A 24,479-nucleotide genomic window follows, 5' to 3' on the forward strand; every position below is an offset into this window, starting at 1 on the left:
TTGGAGGTCCGGACTGCCGAGATTTCATCGATCCTATTGGCTCCTCTGTTGGGTCCACTCTGACGCTGTATGCCGAGTGACGTCTGCCTCCAGCCTATTGAGCTTACGCTTGTCTGACGGGCGACTTTTGGTTCCGTCCTGCTTGTCTGGGTACACGTTTGTACCTCCTCTCTTGTGAGTAACACTCTGTGGGGGGTACTGCCTGTCTGCCTATCATCCATCTGTTGTTTCAGACGATACTTGTCCCATGAGGCGCCTCTTCTATCTGTCTTCCACAGGTTCCCGATGTCCTAACACTAAATATGAAGCTCATCTTTGCAATAATTGCATTTAGCCACGCAAACTGTAACTATGGGGGGTAGTTATCATCGTGTCAACTTTCCTGCCTTCACCGGCCCAATACGCCCGCCTAAGCTCGCCTACCTTCGCCGCCGCGGACCTGAAAAAATACGCCTAAGTTATCAAAAAAAGCTGTCAAAAAGCCGCGGGGCGATGAGCAGCGGACTGTGAGAGTTATCACTTATCCGATCTCGCTGCTCTTCAGCTGTTTGACAGCTTTCTTGCTAGCCTGTCACTAAGCACTCACACTAAACTACACTGCTCTAACCCCTATACCGGAGCCCCCCGCAACTAAATAAAGTTACTAACCCCTAAACCGCCGCTCCTAGACCCCGCCGCAAGTCTTATAAATGTATTAACCCCTAAACCGCCGCTCCCGGACACCGCTGCCACCTATATTATACCTAGTAACCCCTTTCCTGCCCCCCCCATACCGTCGCCCTCTATAATAAAGTTATTAACCCCTATCCTGCCCCCCCTACACCGTCGCCACCTATAATAAATTTATTAACCCCTATCCTGCCCCCCCTACACCGCCGCCACTGTAATAAAATTATTAACCCCTAAACCTAAGTCTAACACTAACCCTAACACCCCCCTAACTTAAATATTAATTAAATAAATCTAAATAATATTTCTATTATTAACTAAATGAATCCTATTTAAAACTAAATACTTACCTTTAAAATAAACCCTAATATAGCTACAATATAAATAATAATTATATTGTAGCTATTTTAGGATTTATTTTTATTTTACAGGCAACTTTCAATTTATTTAAACTAGGTACAATAGCTATTAAATAGTTATTAACTATTTAATAGCTTACCTAGCTAAAATAAACTGAAATTTACCTGTAAAATAAATCCTAACCTAAGTTATAATTACACCTAACACTACACTATACTTTAATAAATTATTCCTATTTAAAACTAAATACTTACCTGTAAAATAAACCCTAATATAGCTACAATATAAATAATAATTATATTGTAGCTATCTTAGGATTTATATTTATTTTACAGGTAACTTTGTATTTATTTTAGCTAGTTAGAATAGTTATTAGTTATTAACTATTTAATAACTACCTAGCTAAAAGAAATACAAAATTACCTGTAAAATAAATCCTAACCTAAGTTACAATTAAACCTAATACTACACTATCATTAAATTAATTAAATAAACTACCTACAAATAACTACAATTAAATACAATTACATAAACTAACTAAAGTACAAAAAATAAAAAAAGCTAAGTTACAAAAAATAAAAAAATAAGTTACAAACATTTTACAAATATTACAACAATTTTAAGCTACTTACACCTAATCTAAGCCCCCTAATAAAATAACAAACCCCCCAAAATAAAAAAATGCCCTACCCTATTCTAAATTAAATAAAGTTCAAAGCTCTTTTACCTTACCAGCCCTTAAAAGGGCCTTTTGTGGGGGCATGCCAAAAGTTCAGCTCTTTTGCCTGTAAAAGAAAAATACAACCCCCCCCCCAACATTAAAACCCACCACCCACATACCCCTAATCTAACCCAAACCCCCCTTAAAATAACCTAACACTAATCCCCTGAAGATCATCCTACCTTTAGTTGTCTTCACTCAGCCGAGCCACCGATGGAACTGAAGAGGACATCCGGACCGGCAGAAGTTATCCTCCAAGGGGCGCTGAAGAAATCTTCCATCCGATGAAGTGATCCTCCAAGCGGCGCTGAAGAAATCTTCCATCCGGGCGAGGTCATCTTCCAAGAGGCGCTGAAGAAGTCTTCTATCCGGGCAAGGTCATCGTCGAAGCCGGGTCTTGAATCTTCATCCCGCCGACGCGGAACATCCTCCTTTCCCGACGAACTACAGACGAATGAAGGCTCCTTTAAGGGACGTCATCCAAGATGGCGTCCCTTCAATTCCGATTGGCTGATAGGATTCTATCAGCCAATCGGAATTAAGGTAGGAAAAATCTGATTGGCTGATGAAATCAGCCAATCAGATTCAAGTTCAATCCGATTGGCTGATCCAATCAGCCAATCAGATTGAGCTCGCATTCTATTGGCTGTTCCGATCAGCCAATAGAATGCGAGCTCAATCTGATTGGCTGATTGGATCAGCCAATCGGATTGAACTTGAATCTGATTGGCTGATTTCATCAGCCAATCAGATTTTTCCTACCTTAATTCCGATTGGCTGATAGGATTCTATCAGCCAATCGGAATTAAGGTAGGATGCCATCTTGGGTGACGTCCCTTAAAGGAGCCTTTATTCGTCGGTAGTTCGTCGGGAAAGGAGGATGTTCCGCGTCGGCGGGATGAAGATTCAAGACCCGGCTTCGACGATGACCTCGCCCGGATAGAAGACTTCTTCAGCACCTCTTGGCAGATGACCTCGCCCGGGTGGAAGATTTCTTCAGCGCCGCTTGGAGGATCACTTCATCGGATGGAAGATTTCTTCAGCGCCCCTTGGAGGATAACTTCTGCCGGTCCGGATGTCCTCTTCAGTTCCATCGGTGGCTCGGCTGAGTGAAGACAACTAAAGGTAGGATGATCTTCAGGGGATTAGTGTTAGGTTATTTTAAGGGGGGTTTGGGTTAGATTAGGGGTATGTGGGTGGTGGGTTTTAATGTTGGGGGGGGTTGTATTTTTCTTTTACAGGCAAAAGAGCTGAACTTTTGGCATGCCCCCACAAAAGGCCCTTTTAAGGGCTGGTAAGGTAAAAGAGCTTTGAACTTTATTTAATTTAGAATAGGGTAGGGCATTTTTTTATTTTGGGGGGTTTGTTATTTTATTAGGGGGCTTAGATTAGGTGTAAGTAGCTTAAAATTGTTGTAATATTTGTAAAATGTTTGTAACTTATTTTTTTATTTTTTGTACTTTAGTTTATGTAATTGTATTTAATTGTAGTTATTTGTAGGTATTTTATTTAATTAATTTAATGATAGTGTAGTATTAGGTTTAATTGTAACTTAGGTTAGGATTTATTTTACAGGTAATTTTGTATTTCTTTTAGCTAGGTAGTTATTACATAGTTAATAACTATTTAATAACTATTCTAACTAGCTAAAATAAATACAAAGTTACCTGTAAAATAAATATAAATCCTAAGATAGCTACAATATAATTATTATTTATATTGCAGCTATATTAGGGTTTATTTTACAGGTAAGTATTTAGTTTTAAATAGGAATAATTTATTAAAGTATAGCGTAGTGTTAGGTGTAATTGTAACTTGGGTTAGGATTTATTTTACAGGTAAATTTCAGTTTATTTTAGCTAGGTAAGCTATTAAATAGTTAATAACTATTTAATAGCTATTGTACCTAGTTAAAATAAATTGAAAGTTGCCTGTAAAATAAAAATAAATCCTAAGATAGCTAGAATATAATTATTATTTATATTGTAGCTATATTAGGGTTTATTTTAAAGGTAAGTATTTAGTTTTAAATAGGATTAATTTAGTTAATAATAAAAATATTATTTAGATTTATTTAATTAATATTTAAGTTAGGGGGGCGTTAGGGTTAGACTTAGGTTTAGGGGTTAATAATTTTATTACAGTGGCGGCGGCGTAGTGGGGGGCAGGATAGGGGTTAATAAATTTATTATAGGTGGCGACGGTGTAGGGGGTGCAGATTAGGGGTTAATACATTATAGGTGGCGACGGTGTAGGGGGGCCGGGTAGGGGTTAATACATTTAATATACGTTGCGGCGGGTTCAAGGAGCGGCGGTTTAGGGGTTAATACATTTATTATAGGTGGCGACGGTGTAGGGGGGACAGGATAGGGGTTAATATATTTAATATAGGTTGCGGCGGGTTCAAGGAGCGGCGGTTTAGGGGTTAATACATTTATTATAGTTGCGGTGGGCTCCGGGAGCGGCGGTTTAGGGGGTAATAACTTTATTTAGTTGCGGCGTTGTAGGGGGGACAGATTAGTGGTGTTTAGACTCGGGGTACATGTTAGGGTGTTAGGTGCAGACAGCTCCCATAGAAATCAATGGGATGTCTGTCAGCAGCGAACTTGTACTTTCGCTATGGTCAGACTCCCATTGATTCCTATGGGATCCGCCGCCTCCAGGGCCGTAAAAGTGCCGAGCGTACCTGCTAGTCATTTGATAACTAGCAAAAGTAGTGAGAATGTGCCGCACTTGTGTGCGGAACATCTGGAGTGACGTAAGAATCGATCTGTGTCGGACTGAGTCCGGCGGATCGAAGCTTATGTCACAAAATTCTACTTTTGCTTGTCTCGAGCCTTTGATAACTAAGGCGTATCAGCCTCGCCACAAATACGCTGCGGAATTCCAGCGTATTTGAGGTTGACGGCTTGATAACTACCCCCCTCAGTGTCTAAACAGCCTAACATTATCTGGTGCCGAATAATACACTGATTAGTGTGTAAACTTGAACATATAAGCTACGTTGTTGCAGAGGGGTTTATATATTTACTCAAATGATTTTACCTATATTGTACAGGTAGCCCTCGTTTTACAACGGTTCAATTTACACCGTTTCAGAATAACAACCTTTTTTCCAGTCATGTGACTGCTATTGAAAAGCATTGATAAACAGTGCATTTATTAAAATAGCCAGTAGGTGGAGCTGTCCGCTTGTGTTGCAGCAAAGCCAAGCAAGCTGAAATTAATCAGTTTAACCAGACCTGAGCTATCGAGCAGATTTCAAAGGAACAAGATCTCCCTGTCTATAAATCAGTCCAGATTGGAATGCATAGAAAGAACTGTTTGCAGAAAAGTGCAAGTGAAGTCTGTGTTGTTTGATTATTTTATTAGGTTTATAATGCTGTTTAGCAAATGTTTTTGTTCCTTTAACTTAGTTTAATTATATTTTCTGTGTTGTGTGATTATTTTATCAGGTTTATATTGCTGTTTAGCATTTAAAGTCTTAATTTCAAAGCTTTAAAAATAATCTATTAGGTGTTACTTATGACAATTTTGAGAGGGGTCTGGAACCTATCTCCCTCACTTCCCATTGACTTACATTATAAACTGGGTTTCAATTTACAACCATTCCTTCTGGAACTTAACCCCGGCGTAAACTGAGGGCTACCTGTATATGATTTGATATACTGAATTTTAAAGGTATATATTAAGCATGATGCCTTCACAGTTTTTATACACATAAGTGTTTACACACTGGTGTTTCTTTTTGTCTTATTAACAGTTAGGAAGTAATAATCACACCACTGTTATTTGAATGCCTTAAATTGTTTGTGTAACATGGTTGCCAGGTAACTACCTGGTCTCCATGGATACGGTTTTGGCGCAATTTCTTGGAATGTAAGATGGGAGGGGTTTATTTGGGTTTAAAGTCACTTTATTTCTTGTGCACTGTGTTTGGTCTGAGGAAGGGGTTTGCGTACCCCGAAACGTCACCATTGAATAAATAGGGTATTATTTGAACTGAATACAGCGAGTGCAGTCCCTACTTGTTGTTACTTATTGAAATTTTGACTGAGCACCCTGGTTGCTGACTATCTTTGAATTGCGAGTGCAGATACACAGTGGAAATATATATATACTGTGTGTGTATATATATATATATATATATATATATATATATATATATATATATATATATAGTTATTTTTTATTATTTTATAAATATTTATATGTAGTTGTAATATGTCAATGTAAGAGTGGTTTTTGTTGTTTTCTTGAGCATCAGTGAATATCTATCCCTTAAGTCTTTTAGAACAATTAAATTGTTTAGCATAAGATTAGCATAATTTTCCATGGTTGCATTTCCAAGGTTGCATATCAAGATTTTGTGATTTTTTTGTTGTTGTTGTTCTTTTATTATGAATCATTGTCATTTTATACTATATCTCACTTGACTTTAATTTGCTTTATCATAGCAAGCAATTAAAGAAAATGTTAGAAGAAAGGAGGCAGAAGAAAAGCAGAAGCGAGTCAAATTGGCAAAAGAAATGGCAGAAAAAGAGAAACTAGAGAGGCAGCTAAAGAAAAGGCGTCTTATGGAAAACAACAGAGGTATGTTGATGGTAAAATGCATTGTTTATTGCAATATTATAAGCTATATGTCTTGTATTTATAATTGTATAGTACATAAATGTGACACAAAATAGTTGTTAAAGGGTTGATGACCATTTCTTTCATTTAATTGGCAAGAGTCCATGAGCTAGTTATGTATGAGATATACAATCCTACCAAGAGGGGCAAAGTTTCCCAAACTTCAAAATGCCTATAAATACACCCCTCACCACACCCACAATTCAGTTTTGCAAACTTTGCCTCCTGTGGAGGTGGTGAAGTAAGTTTGTGCTTGATTTTTATGATGTCTTGTATGATAAGCACTTCTAAGCATTCTAAAGCCCAATTCATCTCAGAGTACAGTGTTTGTCAGAGGGATGTGAAGAGAGTATCACCTATTGATTTTATGGTTTCCTCGCAGGAAATCTTTTCAAGGGTTCTCTGTTAAAGGTCATAGGGATTCATCTCCTACCTCCCTTTTCAGATCGACGATATACTCTTATATGCCATTACCTCTGCTGATAGTTTTCAGTACTGGTTTGGCTATCTGCTATATGTGGATGAGTGTCTTTTGGTAAGTATGTGTCATTATTTAAGACACTCTCAGCTATGGTTTGGCGCTTTATGTATTAATATAAAGTTTTAAATATATGTATTTTACTTATTTGCCATGAGTCTGGTCTATGTGTGTTTCCCTTTGCAGTTTGGCAGTTTTGTTATGGGAATCATGTTTTAGGAAGTTTGTCCTACCTGGGGTATAGTATTTTTTCTCTTGTTAAGTGTATTCAGTCCACGGGTCATCCATTACTTATGGGATATATTCCCTTCCCAACAGGAAGTTGCAAGAGGATCACCCAAAGCAGAGCTGCTATATAGCTCCTCCCCTCACATGTCATCCAGTCATTCTCTTGCAACCCTCAACATAGATGGAGGTCGTGAGAGGAGAGTGGTGTTTTATACTTAATTATTTCTTCAATCAAAAGTTTGTTATTTTTAAATGGCACCGGAGTGTGCTGTTTTTTTCTCAGGCAGTATTTGGAAGAAGAATCTGCCTGCGTTTTCTATGATCTTAGCAGAAGTAACTAAGATCCACTGGCTGTTCTCGCACATTCTGAGGAGTGGGGTAACTTCAGAAAGGGAATAGCGTGCGGGGTCTCCTGCAAATAAGGTATGTGCAGTAAAATATTTTTCTAAGGAATGGAATTGACTAAGAAAATACTGCTGATACCGATGTAATGTAAGTAAAGCCTTAAATGCAGCGAAAGCGACTGGTATCAGGCTGATTGATGTATATGCAGTAAAGTAATTTTCTAAGGAATGGAATTTGTCTAAGAAAATGCTGCTAATACTGAAGTAATGTAATAAGCCTTAAATGCAGTAGAAGGACTGGTATCAGGCTTATCAATAGAGATACATACTCTTTAAAAAAAGGATGTTTAAAACGTTTGCTGGCATGTTTAATCGTTTTTGTGAGGTACATTGGTGATAAAACTTATTGGGGCATGAATTTTTCCACATGGCTGACTTATATTTCTGCATAAAAACAGTTAACTGAGGCTTCCCACTGTTGTAATAATGAGTGGGAGGAGCCTATTTTAGCGCTTTTTTGCGCAGTAAAAATTCAGTCTCAGTCTTCCTGCTTCTTCCTGCATGACCTAGGACGTCTCTAGAGAGCTCAAGGGACTTCAAAAGTTATTTTGAGGGAGGTAATCAGTCACAGCAGACCTGTGACAGTGTGTTTGACTGTGTTAAAAAACGTTTTTTTCTCTATTGATTATCCGGTTTGGGTATTAAGGGGTTAATCATCCATTTGCAAGTCGGTGCAATGCTCTGCTAACTTAATACATTTACTGTGAAAATTTGGTTGCTATAACTGATTTGGTTCATTGTTATTTCAACGATGACAGTTTTTTTGTGCTTCTTAAAGGCGCAGTAGCGTTTTCTATATTGTTTGTAAATTTATTTTAAAGTGTTTTCCAAGCTTGCTAGTCTCATTGCTAGTCTGTTTAAACATGTCTGACACAGATGAATCTGTTTGTTCACTATGTTTGAAGGCCAGTGTGGAGCCCCATAGAAATATGTGTACTAAATGTATTGATTTCACTTTAAATAATAAAGGTCAGTCTTTATCTATAAAAGAATTATCACCAGATGACGAGGGGGAAGTTATGCCGACTAACTCTCCTCACGTGTCAGTACCTTCGCCTCCCGCTCAGGGGGCGCGTGCTAATATGGCGCCAAGTACATCAGGGACGCCCATAGCAATTACTTTACAGGACATGGCTACAATCATGAATAATACCCTGTCAGAAGTATTATCTAGATTGCCAGAATTGAGAGGCAAGCGTGATAGCTCTGGGATTAGGAGAGATGCAGAGCGCGCTGGTGCTGTAAGAGCCATGTCTGATACTGCGTCACAGTTTGCAGAACATGAGGACGGAGAGCTTCATTCTGTGGGTGACGGATCTGATCAGGGGAAACCTGATTCAGAGATCTCTAATTTTAAATTTAAGCTTGAGAACCTCTGTGTATTGCTTGGGGAGGTTTTAGCTGCTCTGAATGACTGTAACACATTGGCAATTCCAGAGAAATTGTGTAGGCTGGATAGATACTATGCGGTACCGGTGTGTACTGACGTTTTTCCTATACCTAAAAGGCTTACTGAAATTATTAGCAAGGAGTGGGATAGACCCGGTGTGCCATTTTCCCCACCTCCTATATTTAGGAAGATGTTTCCAATAGATGCCACAACACGGGACTTATGGCAGACGGTCCCTAGGGTGGAGGGAGCAGTTTCTACTTTAGCTAAGCGTACCACTATCCCGGTGGAGGATAGTTGTGCTTTTTCGGATCCAATGGATAAAAAATTAGAAGGTTACCTTAAGAAAATGTTTGTTCAACAAGGTTTTATTTTGCAGCCCCTTGCATGCATTGCGCCTGTCACTGCTGCTGCGGCATTCTGGTTTGAGTCTCTGGAAGAGGCCATTCACACAGCTCCATTGGATGAAATTATGGACAAGCTTAAATCCCTTAAGATAGCTAATGCATTTGTTTCTGATGCCATTGTACATTTGACTAAACTAACGGCTAAGAACTCCGGATTCTCCATCCAGGCGCGGAGAGCGCTATGGCTTAAATCCTGGTCAGCTGACGTGACTTCAAAATCGAAATTACTTAATATTCCTTTCAAGGGGCAGACCTTATTCGGGCCCGGCTTGAAAGAAATTATTGCTGACATTACTGGAGGTAAGGGTCATACCCTTCCTCAAGACAGGGCCAAATCAAAGGCCAAACAGTCTAATTTTCGTGCCTTTCGAAATTTCAAGGCAGGAGCAACATCAACTTCCTCCGCCCCAAAACAGGAAGGAACTGTTGCTCGCTACAGACAGGCCTGGAAAACTAACCAGTCCTGGAACAAGGGCAAGCAGGCCAGAAAACCTACTACTGCCCCCAAGACAGCATGAAGGAATGGCCCCCTATCCGGAAACGGATCTAGTGGGGGGCAGACTTTCTCTTTTCGCCCAGGCGTGGGCAAGAGATGTCCATGATCCCTGGGCGTTGGAGATCATATCTCAGGGATATCTTCTGGACTTCAAAGCTTCTCCTCCTCGAGGGAGATTCCATCTATCAAGGTTATCAGAAAACCAGATAAAGAAAGAGGCATTCCTACGCTGTGTACAAGACCTCGTAGTAATGGGGGTAATCCACCCGGTTCCGCGGACGGAACAAGGACAGGGATTTTACTCAAATCTGTTTGTGGTTCCCAAGAAAGAGGGAACCTTCAGACCAATCTTGGACCTAAAGATCTTAAACAAATTCCTAAGAGTTCCATCATTCAAAATGGAAACTATTCGAACCATCCTACCCATGATCCAAGAGGGTCAGTACATGACCACAGTGGACTTAAAGGATGCCTACCTTCACATACCGATTCACAAAGATCATTATCGGTACCTGAGATTTGCGTTTCTAGACAGGCATTACCAGTTTGTAGCTCTTCCCTTCGGGTTGGCTACGGCCCCGAGAATCTTTACAAAGGTTCTGGGCTCACTTCTGGCGGTTCTAAGACCGCGAGGCATAGCGGTGGCTCCGTATCTAGACGACATCCTGATACAGGCGTCAAGCTTTCAAATGGCCAAGTCTCATACAGAGATAGTTCTGGCATTTCTGAGGTTGCATGGGTGGAAAGTGAACGTGGAAAAGAGTTCTCTATCAACACTCACAAGAGTCTCCTTCCTAGGGACTCTTATAGATTCTATAGAGATGAAAATTTACCTGACGGAGTCCAGGTTATCAAAACTTCTAAATGCTTGCCGTGTGCTTCATTCCATTCCACGCCCGTCAGTGGCTCAGTGCATGGAAGTAATCGGCTTAATGGTAGCGGCAATGGACATAGTGCCATTTGCGCGCCTGCATCTCAGACCGCTGCAATTATGCATGCTAAGTCAGTGGAATGGGGATTACTCAGATTTGTCCCCTCTACTAAATCTGGATCAGGAGACCAGAAATTCTCTTCTCTGGTGGCTTTCTCGGGTCCATCTGTCCAAGGGCATGACCTTTCGCAGGCCAGATTGGACGATTGTAACAACAGATGCCAGCCTTCTAGGTTGGGGCGCAGTCTGGAACTCCCTGAAGGCTCAGGGATCGTGGACCCAGGAGGAGAAACTCCTCCCAATAAATATTCTGGAATTAAGAGCAATATTCAATGCTATTCTAGCTTGGCCTCAGTTAGCAACACTGAGGTTCATCAGATTTCAGTCGGACAACATCACGACTGTGGCTTACATCAACCATCAAGGGGGAACCAGGAGTTCCCTAGCGATGTTAGAAGTCTCAAAGATAATTCGCTGGGCAGAGTCTCATCCTTGCCACCTGTCAGCGATCCACATCCCAGGCGTGGTGAACTGGGAGGCGGACTTTCTAAGTCGCCAGACTTTTCATCCGGGGGAGTGGGAACTTCATCTGGAGGTGTTCGCTCAACTGATTCATCGTTGGGGAAACCAGAACTGGATCTCATGGCATCTCGCCAGAACGCCAAGCTTCCTCATTACGGATCCAGGTCCAGGGACCCGGGAGCGGCGCTGATAGATGCTCTAGCAGCCCCTTGGGTTTTCAACATGGCTTATGTGTTTCCACCATTTCCGCTGCTGCCTCGACTGATTGCCAAGATCAAACAGGAGAGAGCATCGGTGATTCTGATAGCGCCTGCATATCCATGCAGGACTTGGTATGCAGACCTAGTGGACATGTCGTCCTGTCCACCATGGTCTCTTCCCCTGAGGCAGGACCTTCTAATACAAGGTCCTTTCAACCATCCAAATCTAATTTCTCTGAGGCTGACTGCATGGAGATTGAACGCTTGATCCTATCAAAGCGTGGCTTCTCAGAGTCAGTTATTGATACCTTAATACAGGCACGGAAGCCTGTTACCAGAAAAACCTACCATAAGATATGGCATAAATACTTATATTGGTGCGAATCCAAGAGTTACTCATGGAGTAAGGTTAGGATTCCTAGGATATTGTCCTTTCTACAAGAGGGTTTGGAAAAGGGCTTATCTGCTAGTTCGTTAAAGGGACAGATTTCAGCTCTGTCTATTCTTTTGCACAAGCGTCTGGCAGAAGTTCCAGACGTCCAGGCTTTTTGTCAGGCTTTGGCTAGGATTAAGCCTGTGTTTAAGACTGTTGCTCCGCCGTGGAGCTTAAACTTGGTTCTTAAAGTTCTTCAAGGTGTTCCGTTTGAACTCCTTCATTCCATAGATATTAAGCTTTTATCTTGGAAAGTTCTGTTTTTGATGGCTATTTCCTCGGCTCGAAGAGTCTCTGAGTTATCTGCCTTACATTGTGATTCTCCTTATCTGATTTTCCATTCAGACAAGGTAGTTCTGCGTACTAAACCTGGGTTTTTACCTAAGGTAGTTTCTAACAGGAATATCAATCAGGAGATTGTTGTTCCATCCTTATGTCCTAATCCTTCTACAAAGAAGGAACGACTTTTGCATAATCTGGAGGTAGTCCGTGCCCTGAAGTTCTATTTACAGGCAACTAAAGATTTTCGTCAAACTTCTTCCCTGTTTGTCGTTTACTCTGGACAGAGGAGAGGTCAAAAAGCTTCGGCAACCTCTCTCTCCTAGTACCAAGTCTAAATATCCAGTAAGCTTCTCTTTTATAGAGAAGCTTCTCTCTGTCTCCTCCTCTTAGTGGTTGTCTCACCAACTCTATCGCTTGCCATTGGAAAGTAGTAATGTCTTTATTATGGACATGTATAAAATGATAGGCTAGTGCAGAACATTCTTTTCCCCTTCTTATGTTGCTATGGTGTTCCCTAATACGTGATTTCACCTCTCTAGTGGTGTGTCCCACGTATTGACGTCTCCAAACCGTGCATGAGATTAGATATATTATATACCCCATAGAGCAATTTATACATTGGGATGTCTCAAACCTCTGTCCTGTAATGTAATTACCTACAATAGAAAGGGGCTGTAATTTCTCATATACTAGGAGTATGACTATAGGCAATATACTCTCACCTACTAAGATACCTAATCAAACATATAGGAGCTCATGGTTGACACAAAAAGGGACCTTTAGCTGTAATAGCCCATTATGCAAGGCATGTGATACAATCAGAGTGACTAGATACTTTGAGTCATACATTACAGGACAGAGGTTTGAGACATCCCAATGTATAAATTGCTCTATGGGGTATATAATATATCTAATCTCATGCACGGTTTGCAGACGTCAATACGTGGGACTCACCACTAGAGAGGTGAGATCACGTATTAGGATGAGACAGAGAGAAGCTTCTCTATAAAAGAGAAGCTTACTGGATATTTAGACTTGGTACTAGGATACTGGCAGGTTTCAATTCTAAATGGGATATCATCAACCATTGGGAGAAGTAAGATTGTTTGCTATATATTCCTAGGTGATCAGTGAATATGCTAATAACAATATGCCATGCCATTAAGTGGTGACAATAATTGTCACATTGGAGACATTAGAATAGCATTAGTAGGTTTTTTAGTAGAAAATTGGAATTTATACTAAGGTTGATTGTAGACCAATACTGATTTATCCAATAAATACAATACTAAAGAACTGGTGTTAAAACAAGTTTAAGTTGTAGTAGGTAATAATTCAAATAATTCAAGTAACTAGTCTAGTAACGAGTAGAGCAAGAAACAGTAGTTCTCTATAAAAAAAATCTATAATAAGCATAAATTAAATTGAATAATTATCCATTATATTGAGTGTAGATAATGAAATTTGGGATAGACAATACTGGTGTAGTCCATAGATTCACATAAGAAACATGCATAAGGTCACTGTCAATAATGTCCATTCGCATATTCCAGACAAAATAAGGTGCCACTAAGTTTCAAACCTGTAATCATGTATAGCTTAAAACGAGGATCTAGCGATTTATACCAGCGATACAATAAACATGACTAATATCAGTCAGGTATCGCATGCAATTATAGAGCAGAGTATTAATGAAAATATTTCGAAGAAATAATAAGCATATTAAATACATTGAAACTATATTGTTTACATCTGGTCATAGATGACTTTAGACATTAGGCTATACAGAGCTGACCTATCAGCCCTTTCTTGTGAGGACATGTGATAAACAAACCTACTTTATGCGCCAATAGAAATAGCTTAGAAGAGGACCAATCGTAATAGAGGGGTTTGTAGGAGACAGCCAATCAGTGAGACAGGAACACGTATAAAGTTACACAGGTATCACACACAGTATCTATGATTACGGTAACCACCGAAACGCGTCAGATGTGAGGGGGTACCTGTCATTACCTGTATTTTACTCTGGCCTGTAGGTGCTTTGACATAGTCAAATTTTATTGTGCTGTTTGTTACGCTCTTTTTTATGGTTTAATAAAGAGCGCATTGTGGAAGGAGGAGCTAGTCTGGACATTCTTTTCATTTTCTTGCTGTTTATATGACTAGTCCATTGGGCTCACCTGCACTACCAGGTGGAATACTCGGAGGCCTTGAACCAGAAGGACAGCCCAGCACTCTCAGAGCAGCGGCGGTGAAGAAGGGAGCGGCAGAACAGACTGGAGCTGCATCCCGTGTAAGTCCGCTTTATATTATAATTTGTTACACAGAGAGTACTGAATTGTTGCCTCTACATACATAGGATGTGATTGTATGTACACGGAGGTATAGGTCTATGTCAGAGTGATGTGGATTCTGACTGTCGAGTGCTGGTGCTAAGTGTTTGTTATACTGCTAGAATTAAAGGCACAGTAAGGATCATGACAGGTTCCCAGTTGGATTCTATTATTTCCTCTATTACTGGGGGGAAGGGAGTTTTTTTGCCCCAAGATAAAAAGTCTAAGGGTAAATCTAAAGCGTCTAATCGGTTTTGTTCCTTTCGTCAGAATAGAGAACAGAAAACCACTACTTCCCCTAAGGATTCTGGCTCCAATTGGAAGCCATCTTTGAGTTGGAATAAATCCAAGCCTTATAAGAAACCAAAGCCAGCCCCCAAGACTGCATGAAGGTGCAGCCCTCAATCCAGTTCTGCTGGTGGGGGACAGATTGAAATTATTTCAAGACGTTTGGGCAGGTTCCGTTCAGAATCATTGGATTCAGAATATTGTCTCTCAGGGGTATCAAATAGGTTTCAGAATAAGACCTCCTGTGAGAAGATTTTTTCTCTCTCACGTTCCAACAAATCTTGTGAAAGCTTAGGCCTTTCTGAAGTGTGTTTCAGATCTAGACTTTTCAGGCGTAATTGTACCAGTTCCACTTCTGGAACAGGGTCTGGGTTTCAAATCTATTCATTGTCCCGAAGAAGGAAAATTCTTTCAGACCAGTTCTGGATCTGAAGTTTTTGAATCATTTTGTAAGGGTCCCAACTTTCAAGATGGTGACTATAAGGACTATTCTGCCTTTTGCTCAGCAAGGTTATTACATGTCCTCAATAGACTTACAGATGAGTATCTTCGCATTCTGATTCATCCAGACCACTATCAGTTTCTGAGATTCTCTTTTCTAGACAAGCATTACCAATTTGTTGCTCTTCCATTTGGCCTAGCAACAGCTCCAAGAATCTTTTTGAAGTTTCTCAGTACCCTTCTATCTGTAATCAGAGAGCAGGGTATTGTGGTGTTAATTTATTTGGATGATATCTTGGTACTGGCTCAATCTTTTCATTCAGCAGAATCTCACACAAATCAACTTGTGTTGTTTCTTCAATAACATGGTTGGAGGATCAATTTACCCCAAAGAGTTTCTTGATTCCTCAGACAAGGGTCACCTTTTTAGGTTTCCAAATAGATTCAGTGTCCATGACTCTGTCTTTAACAGACAAATGAAATTGGTTTCTGCCTGTCGAAACCTTCAATCTTGATCATTCCCTTCAGCGGCTATGTGCATGGAAGTTTTAGGTCTTTCGACTGCAGCATCGGACACAATCCCATTTGCTCTTTTTTATATGAGACCTCTGCAGCTTTGCATGCTGAATCAATGGTGCAGGAATTATACTCTGATATCACAATTGATATACTTAAATTCCAACATTCAACTCTCTCTGTCCTGGTGGTTGGCCCATCATCGGATTATTCAAGGAGCCTCTTTTGTTCGCCCTTCCTGGACTATGATTTCAACAGATGCAAGTCTCACAGGTTGGGGATCTGTCTGGGGGTCTTTGACAGCACAAGGAGTTTGGAATCCTCAAGAGGCGAGGTTACCAATCAATATTTTAGAACTCTGTGCAGTTTTCAGGGTTCTTCAGGCTTGGCCTATATTAAAGAGAGAATCATTCATTTGTTTTCAAACAGACAATATCACAACTGTGGCATATGTCAATCATCAAGGTGGGACTCGCAGTCCTTTACCGATGAAAGAAGTATCTCGGATACTTTCCAGGGCAGAATCCAACTCATGTCTAATTTCTGCTATACATATCTCAGGTGTATACAATTGGGAAGCGGATTATCTCAGTCGTCAGTCTTTACATCCTGGGGAGTGGTCTCTCCATCCAGATGTATTTTGTCAGATTGTACAGATGTGGGTTCTTCCCTAAATAGATTTGATCGCTTCCCATCTAAACAAGAAGCTTCCCAGGTACCTTTCCAGGTCCATGGATCCTCAGACATAGATGGTGGATGCGTTAGCAGTTCCTTGGTTTTACCAACCTGCTTACATTTTTCTGACTCTAGTTCTTATTCCAAGGGTGATCTCAAAGATCATAATGGAACAACCGCATGTGGTTCTGATAGCACCAGCATGGCCTCACAGGTTTTGGTATGCGGATCTTGTCTGGATGTCCAATTGCCAACCTTGGCCACTTCCTTTAAGGCCAGACCTTCTGTCTCAAGGGCCGTTTTTTCATCAGGATCTCAAATCGTTAAATTTGAAGGTATGGAAGTTAAACGCTTAGTGCTTAGTCATAGAGGTTTCAAGGAAGATTTATTATCGGGTTTGGAAAACCTATATTTTCATACTGTTTTTCTAATAAATTATCTTGGCATTCTTTTAAAATTCCTAGAATTTTACAATTTCTTCAGGATGATTTGAATAAAGGTTTGTCTGCAAGTACTTTGAAGGGACAAATCTCTGCTGTTTCTGTTTTATTTCATAGAAAGATTGCTAAACTTCCTGATATTCACTGTTTTGTTCAGACTTTGGTTCGTATCAAGCCTGTTATTAATCAATCTCTCCTCCTTGGAGTCTTAATTTGGTTTTGAAGGCTTTGCAGGCTCCTCCTTTTGAGCCTATGCATTCTTTGGATATTAAACTACTTTCTTGGAAAGTGTTGTTTCTTTTGGCTATCTCTTCAGCTAGAAGAGTTTCTGAATTGTCTGCTCTCTCTTGCGAGTCTCCTTTTCTGATTTTCCATCAGGATAAGGCTGTTTTGCGAACTTTGTTTACATTTCTTCCTACGGTTGTGAATTCGAACAAAATTAGTAGGGAAATTGTTGTTCCTTCTTTGTGTCCTAATCCTAAGAGTGCTCTTTATTCTTTAGATGTTGTAAGAGCTTTGAAATACTATATCGAAGCTACTAAGGATTTCAGAAAGACTCTAGTCTATTTGTTGTGTTTTCTGGTTCCAGGTAAGATCAGAGAGCCTCTGCTATTTCTTTTGGCATCTTGGTTAAAGCTTTTGATTCACAAGGCTTATTTGGATGCGGGACAGTCTCCGCCTCAGAGAATTACAGCTCATTCTACTAGACCAGTTGGCACTTCTTGGGCTTTTAAGAATGAAGCTTCAGTTGATCAGATTTGCAAAGAAGCAACTTGGTCTTCTTTGCATACATTTACTTAATTTTAGCATTTTGATGTATTTGCTTCTTCAGAAGCAGTCTTTGGTAGAAAAGTTCTCCAGGCAGCTGTCTTAGTTTTATTCTTCTGCTTATGATTTAAAGGGACGCTGAACCCAAATTTTTTCTTTTGTGATTCAGATAGAGCATGCAATTTTAAGCAACTTTCTAATTTACTCCTATTATCAAATTTTCTTCATTCTCTTGGTATCTTTATTTGAAATGCAAGAATGTAAGTTTAGATGCCGGCCCATTTTTGGTGAACACACTGTGTTGTTCTTGCTGATTGGTGGATAAATTCACCCACCAATAAACAAATGCTTTCCATGGTCCTGAACCAAAAAATAGCTTAGATACTTTCTTTTTCAAATAAAGAATGCAAGAGAATGAAGAAAAATTGATAATAGGAGTAAATTAGAAAGTTGCTTAAATTTGCATGCTCTGTCCGAATGAAGAAAGAAAAAATTTGGGTTCAGTATCCCTTAAGTTTTTTTTCTTGAAATGATTTCTTATTATTTTGTTTGGATTTAATTTTCTCAGCGAAAATAGCTGTTGTTATTTTATCCCTCCCTCTGTAGGGACTCTTCTTTGGTCCCCCACATAATGGCTATTTCTATCCCATACGTCTCTAGCTCATGGACTCTTGCCAATTACATGAAAGAAAACATAATTTATCTAAGAACTTACCTGATAAATTCATTTCTTTCATATTGACAAGAGTCCATGAGGCCCACCCTTTTTATGGTGGTTATGATTTTTGTATAAAAGCACAATTATTTTTCCAGTTCCTCTTTTTGTATGCTTTTTTACTCCTTATTTTTTCACTCCACTACTTGGCTATTCGTTAAACTGAATTGTGCGTGTGGTGAGGGGTGTATTTATAGGCATTTTGAGGTTTGGGAAACTTTGCCCCTCCTGGTAGGATTGTATATCCAATACATCACTAGCTCATGGACTCTTGCCATTATGAAAGAAATTAATTTATCAGGTAAGTTCTTACATAAATTATGTTTTTTTCTGCAAGAGTGGACTTCAAAGTGTTGCATTTACTATACTTAGCACAAGTAGATTCTCTTTCAGTGATAAATGGGAAATTATTACCAAGATAAAAAGCAAAAGAAAAAATACTGAATCAGTTCTCCAATAATTGATACTGTATGGTAAATGTAATGTTCTGGCCCCCTCATGGGAGGCGGTGATTTAATTGGGTCAGCTGGGTGTTTTTGGACTTTGAGGACATTAACTTTTACAGGGCATGTATGACCAATATTACTGACTTTAGTTTTCATCTATGACTGTATGACTAGGGATATACAGTTCCTAAACAGGGATTATTATTGAAACTCAAGGCAATGTTGCAGTATATTTTTCATATCCCCTAATGTTGTAGACCTTAATTACATTTCATCGTGAAATACTTAAATCTCAGGATATATTCAGTTAATTTCCTATTATTGCCTAACCACTAGACACTTGTACTAAAACAGTGGTATTATCAGTCCCTGTGCAACTGCTGTATCATTAAAATGTCTAATACTGTTGTTTAGTTTGAAATTTCTCTCCAAAATGTAGATGATAAAATACCATCTTAGACAAGTGGTATTTATTCACCACCACTGCTGCCAGGTTGTTCCACCTTAACCACTGTTCCTACTTATCTGCTCCTTTATGTGTGCCCCTACACTACTTTCATTCCACAGCCAGGAAGTGAGAGATCTCCTCCTAGTGGGAGATATCAGAGTACTCCAAGGTAAAATGTGGATGTATCTGCCAATCCTCTGGTCTCCATTATTCTGCTTCCTGGATATTCGTAGAATCTTGCCTGCACGCTGTTGCAGCTGTGATTCAACATTCTGTGACTCATAGGCTACTCCCTCAATTTCTACTATAGTGTTCACATAGCCATAAGAGTATTACACACTTTGTGAGCACTTTACTTATTTTTTGACACTTTTGTTAAAATTAACATATTGTCTTGTTATGAGACCACAAAACAAAAGACTTCTCGCAGTTACAGTTGGTGACATGCTGCAGGTTCAATTTGTTTCACTCTACTTTCATAGTTTGTTTAGTTCCTGAACTTTACGCGACAATGTTTAAGGTTTATAGAAAGGTGCAACTTGCATGTTAATCTCCTCGCTTTCCTTCTACTGCCATCTTAACTGTGTGTCAGCCGTTTGATTTGTTTTTTAGCTCTGTGGAGGTGAAGAACATTTACTGCATTTCAGAGGAAAATTTTGTATTTTTATAGAAATTGCTTCATTTTTGGGACTCTGTGTGTATATACACACACACACATATGAATATATACATAGGTCTGTTATACTACAGACATTGTTGTAGTGCCTGGTTTAATGCCAATTTTTTCAAACTACTCCCCCCATTTTCTGCTTTCCTTTATATGGAGCAGATTAGTACATCTCAGGTCTATGGGTTTATAATTGGGGGTTATGATGGCAGATCTGTTGGTCACGTAAGCTCCTCCTATTTTTGAATACAGTTCCATTGTTTTCCTTCTCACAACTTCATGACTTTAGCGCTGATTATATTTCAGATATTATACAGGGTGTAATTTGTGTTACATATTCCTCAGTTTGGTTAGGAGTCTGTTTCTATTTCAGGCTGAAACCTCAGGGGGTCCTAACAAGTTAGCCCTCAAGTATAAGTAAATTCAATGTGCTGTGGCTGAACCAATGGCTGTCTTGCCTCCTCCAGCTAAGCACAGATGTTTGCCCTCACTTGAGCCTGTTTCTCCTTATCAGCAATTTTCCCCTGGGTCATCATTGTTTAATGACTTGTCTAGCTCCCCTAGAAATAGGTGGGTTACATTTAACTCAGCCTGCTCATGTGCCAATGACTCACCTTCTGAGCCACAGGAAACTTTGCCCTTGCTTCCTTGGGGGAAGATGTGTCCTTTTATTTCAAGATAGAGCATATCATGCTCTCTTTCACAAGGAGTTAATCACACTAAAAGTTGAGGATAATAGTAGCCATCCTAATCCAAGTGCTAATGTGTTCTTTTAAGTTTACACCTAAACAGCTTCCTACCTTCCATATTCCTGAATCTGTTACAGAGCTGGTGTGTAATAGAGATGTGCACATATTTTAAATTCGGCATTCATTAGTATACAAAATGCCAAAAATGACTGTAGTCTGCGGTATTCTGCTCATTTTGGTGCCAGATTTATTAGAATATAAGACAACATATGGAGCTACCTCAACTTAGTGAGGTGGTCAACTATAACCTTAAAGGATAGTACCTCCGTTTTAGACCTAGTAGTCAGGAAACTTGAGCTTTTCAATTAAGGTAGTTTCTGTTCTGCCCCACTGTAAGTGTGACTTGTTATTATGGCTTGTTAGCTTTTCTGCTTTGGCTATTACGGTCTGCAGATGTTTTTTTTTCTAACAGGCTTCTAATGCTTCCCTTTCAGGGTAAGTCTTTTTTGGTCCAGGGCTGGATACTGTTATATCCACAGTCTTTTGTGTTAATGAAGCAATTCTGCCACAGGACACACTTTTAAAGAGTGAGAACAGAACTCACTCTTGAGCTGTTGACAAGCTAGGGAGTGTGCATATGTCATGTGCAGGCACAGTCATGTTATTTTGCTATTCAGCTTACAGGTGTTTAAAAGAGTTGGGTCAAGGGTTCTATTCTAGCATTTATTAGATCCCAAAAAGGAAGGAACTTTCTGATCTATTCTGGATCTAAAGTCTCTAAACAAGTTTCTGAAGGTTCCGTCAATCAAGATGAAGACTATCCACACTATTCTTCCTCTGGTGCAGAATGGTAAGTTTATATAAACTATAGATCCTCTGGTGTGGGATGGTAAGTTTGTCAACTATAGATCCTCTGGTGCAGGATGGTAAGTTTAGGTCAACTATAGATCCTCTGGTGCAGGATGGTAAGTTTTTAGGTCAACTATAGATCCACTGGTGCAGGATGGTAAGTTTATTTCAACTATAAAACTACAAATGTACTTCAGTCAAGGTATAACTGGATGTTCTCTTTGTTGCACAGTGAGCTGTGCACACACAAAAAAATTAATTCTTCAAGATTTTTGTTAAAAAAAAGACAATGATTTAAATAAAGATAATAAATCAAATAGTGCTTTGTTAGGTAGTGGAGCAAACTTGTAGAAAGTGGCCTCTATGGAAACTGTATTAAAAAAGGAAATAACCTCATCGATATACCGTTTGTATTTTTCATAATGAATTCTCGTCTGTTATTGTAATATTTTATTATACTAGTTTTTGGTGTGTTTTATTTGTACTTAAATTCCCATAAAGATGCATTTCCAATATACCTATTATCTACAATATTTATTCTCCTTTAGAATAAAGCCTAGAAATTTTTAAATGAGCTTTCCACAGTCATTTGTTTTTAATGGAGGGAAACTGAAGTGTTTTTTTTTCCCTCTGCCTTAAGGTTAGGTGGAGGCAAATTAAATCCTCACAGAAACCTGAGGCTGTTGCATATTCTGTTTTTCTATGACAGCGTTTACAGTTTTGGGACTGATGTGTTGTTTATTGAAACATTACAAAGTATGGTGCTTTTCCCAATAATTTTCCAGTTGTCCTTTTTTATTTTGATAACATTCTTGTATAATTTAGGCAAATCATCTAGCAGTTAGCCTGGCCCTAAAGTTAATTTTTCTCTTAATAATATGCATGGAATCACTTTTCAATGTTTTAATTTTCTATGGCCACAGAAATCCATGGATTCAATACGCATTTTAAATGAGATTACCATATAGTGGTGCTCGAAAGAATTGTACTTTTCTTTGAAGACCTTGAGTGTAAAACAAGGCTAAAAACTGAATTGTAAAGGCTTCAGAGAAAGTATTACATTGTTTCAGGTTCAATTCTAGAGAAAGTAATACTTTGCTTATTCAATTCATATATTCAGAATAAACTACTAAGGGCTAGATTACAAGTGGAGCGCTAAATATTGCTTTCGCGATAGCAATATATTAGCTCTCCACTGAGTAATACCAGCGCACACTAATGTGCGCTGGTATTACAAGTTAACACCAATGCGAACGCGTGCTTGCGTTTGTATTGCTGTGAAGCATTGCACTCATGAGAGCGTGCTTCCATAGGCTCCTATGGGATGTTTGTTCTCTTGCTGTGAGACAGGTCATGAAAATCTCGCACAGTGAAGGGGGTAAGTAGCGCGTATATATGTATATGATTATATACATTTGTTTACTGGGAACACACAGTTCCCATAGACTGCAATCTAAAGGCACTTTTCAGTGCCATTTTATTTCTTCTAATCCTCCACAGCCGCTGATTTTAGCCCCCAAAGCTAAGTGTAGTTTTCTTTTTCTTTTTTTTTTTTTTTTTTTTTTTAAAATGCTAAATTTTTTCACCAAAAAGAAGAAAACTAACACTGAATTTTTGGGCACATTTATAAAATTAACCAGAGATCTGATTTCTGGATGATTTTATAAGCGCTAATCGCTACCACGAGCTTGCGGTAGCAATAACCAGCCAATTGTAAAGGTTAATTATCGTGCTAGCTGTTTATTGGTGGCTGCATACACATGCTTCTTGACAGCAACTCTCCTGATGGGTTCAGCTGGCTTCCAGTAGTACATTGCTCCACCTTCAGCAAAGGATACCAAGAGAATGAAGCACATTTGATAATAGAAGTAAATAAAAAGTAAATGTTGTTTAAAATTGTATGTATCTGATTCATGAAATATGTTTTGGGGCTTTATGTCCCTTTTAAATAAAGTATACATCCCCTTACCGAAAAATACTTCTGCCTTGATAAATTGCAATCTGTAGAAATCTCACATTACACTGCATTACACAGGTTAGAAACCTGTGCTATAAAATAAGGCTATGTTAATCTGAATGATGCATGGGATCCTAAACAGAAGAGAAGTATGTTTGTACAATTAATATTTCTAATTCACTTTCATTGTATGTTTTTTTACTTCTTTCTGATAATTGTATTTGTGCACTTAACCAGGTTTGTTTAAAAAAAATACTAGAAATGTAGTTGATCGTTTTACCTAAAAAGCTGGTAGTGTATTTGATCCTTGAGTTAACTTGATGAGTAAGAATTCAATGCATCAAGTTATAGATCTGCTATACATATAATATGTATTTTTTTTATTGCAAACATTTTTTATGTTAAAATGCTAATTTCAAATCTGAATGTGATATGTTTTATTTACATTTTTAGCTGCAATTTGATTTGCCAGATGGGGAATAAATTGTGTATATTTTAGTTATATTTCAAGGTATATTCACTGCCACTTCAATTAAATATGCCTCTAATTTTAGTGGTCATGCTTGTATTTTCAATAGAATATAAAAAAAAATATTCTAAGCAAAATGTACAAGCTGATTGGAAGGTCTAGGTCACACATAGATTTCAGTTTTCTATTACAGCAATCCATCTGCAAAATAAAATATCTTTCATATTCAAAATCACTTCTCAAGTAAATGCACAGCAATGCAGTATCTTCCAATAAGTTGTATCAGTGACTTTGGGAAATAATAAATGTTCTCTTTAAAATTATTATTATTTGTCATATTCCTTTGCAAAACAATTTTACTTAGTCATGAGGGACACATTAGCATTAGCATTAGCATTAAGCTTATTTTTATCCTTTTTATTTATCTTTTCTGACATTTAGTGCAGGAAACCTCCTTAGCACTTATTTGTCTTTTATTCTTAATCCTACTACTGATAATGTTCTCAGTACGTTTTTGAGGTAAGTTTATGTCTCAGGTGAGCGGCTGTATCTTATGGCCCTTGGCCAGCTAAAAGGGATATGAAACCCAAATGTTTTCTTTCATGATTCAGGTAGAGCATGCAAA

At 38.8% G+C, this 24,479-nt stretch overlaps 1 protein-coding gene across 2 annotated transcripts in view; it reads left to right on the forward strand.

Moving 5' to 3' along the window:
• The window catches only part of DIAPH3 (diaphanous related formin 3), a 1,718,568-nt gene that overhangs the window by 1,418,123 nt on the left and 275,966 nt on the right, over window positions 1-24,479 (forward strand). For both annotated transcript variants that reach the window (XM_053707945.1, XM_053707946.1), the window contains exon 25: window positions 6,208-6,343. In XM_053707945.1, coding sequence (XP_053563920.1) covers window positions 6,208-6,343 — 136 coding nt within the window. The remainder of the gene's footprint in view (window positions 1-6,207; window positions 6,344-24,479) is intronic.

This window comes from Bombina bombina, chromosome 3 (assembly GCF_027579735.1).
Source record: "Bombina bombina isolate aBomBom1 chromosome 3, aBomBom1.pri, whole genome shotgun sequence".
NCBI classification, from domain to species: Eukaryota; Metazoa; Chordata; class Amphibia; order Anura; family Bombinatoridae; genus Bombina; species Bombina bombina.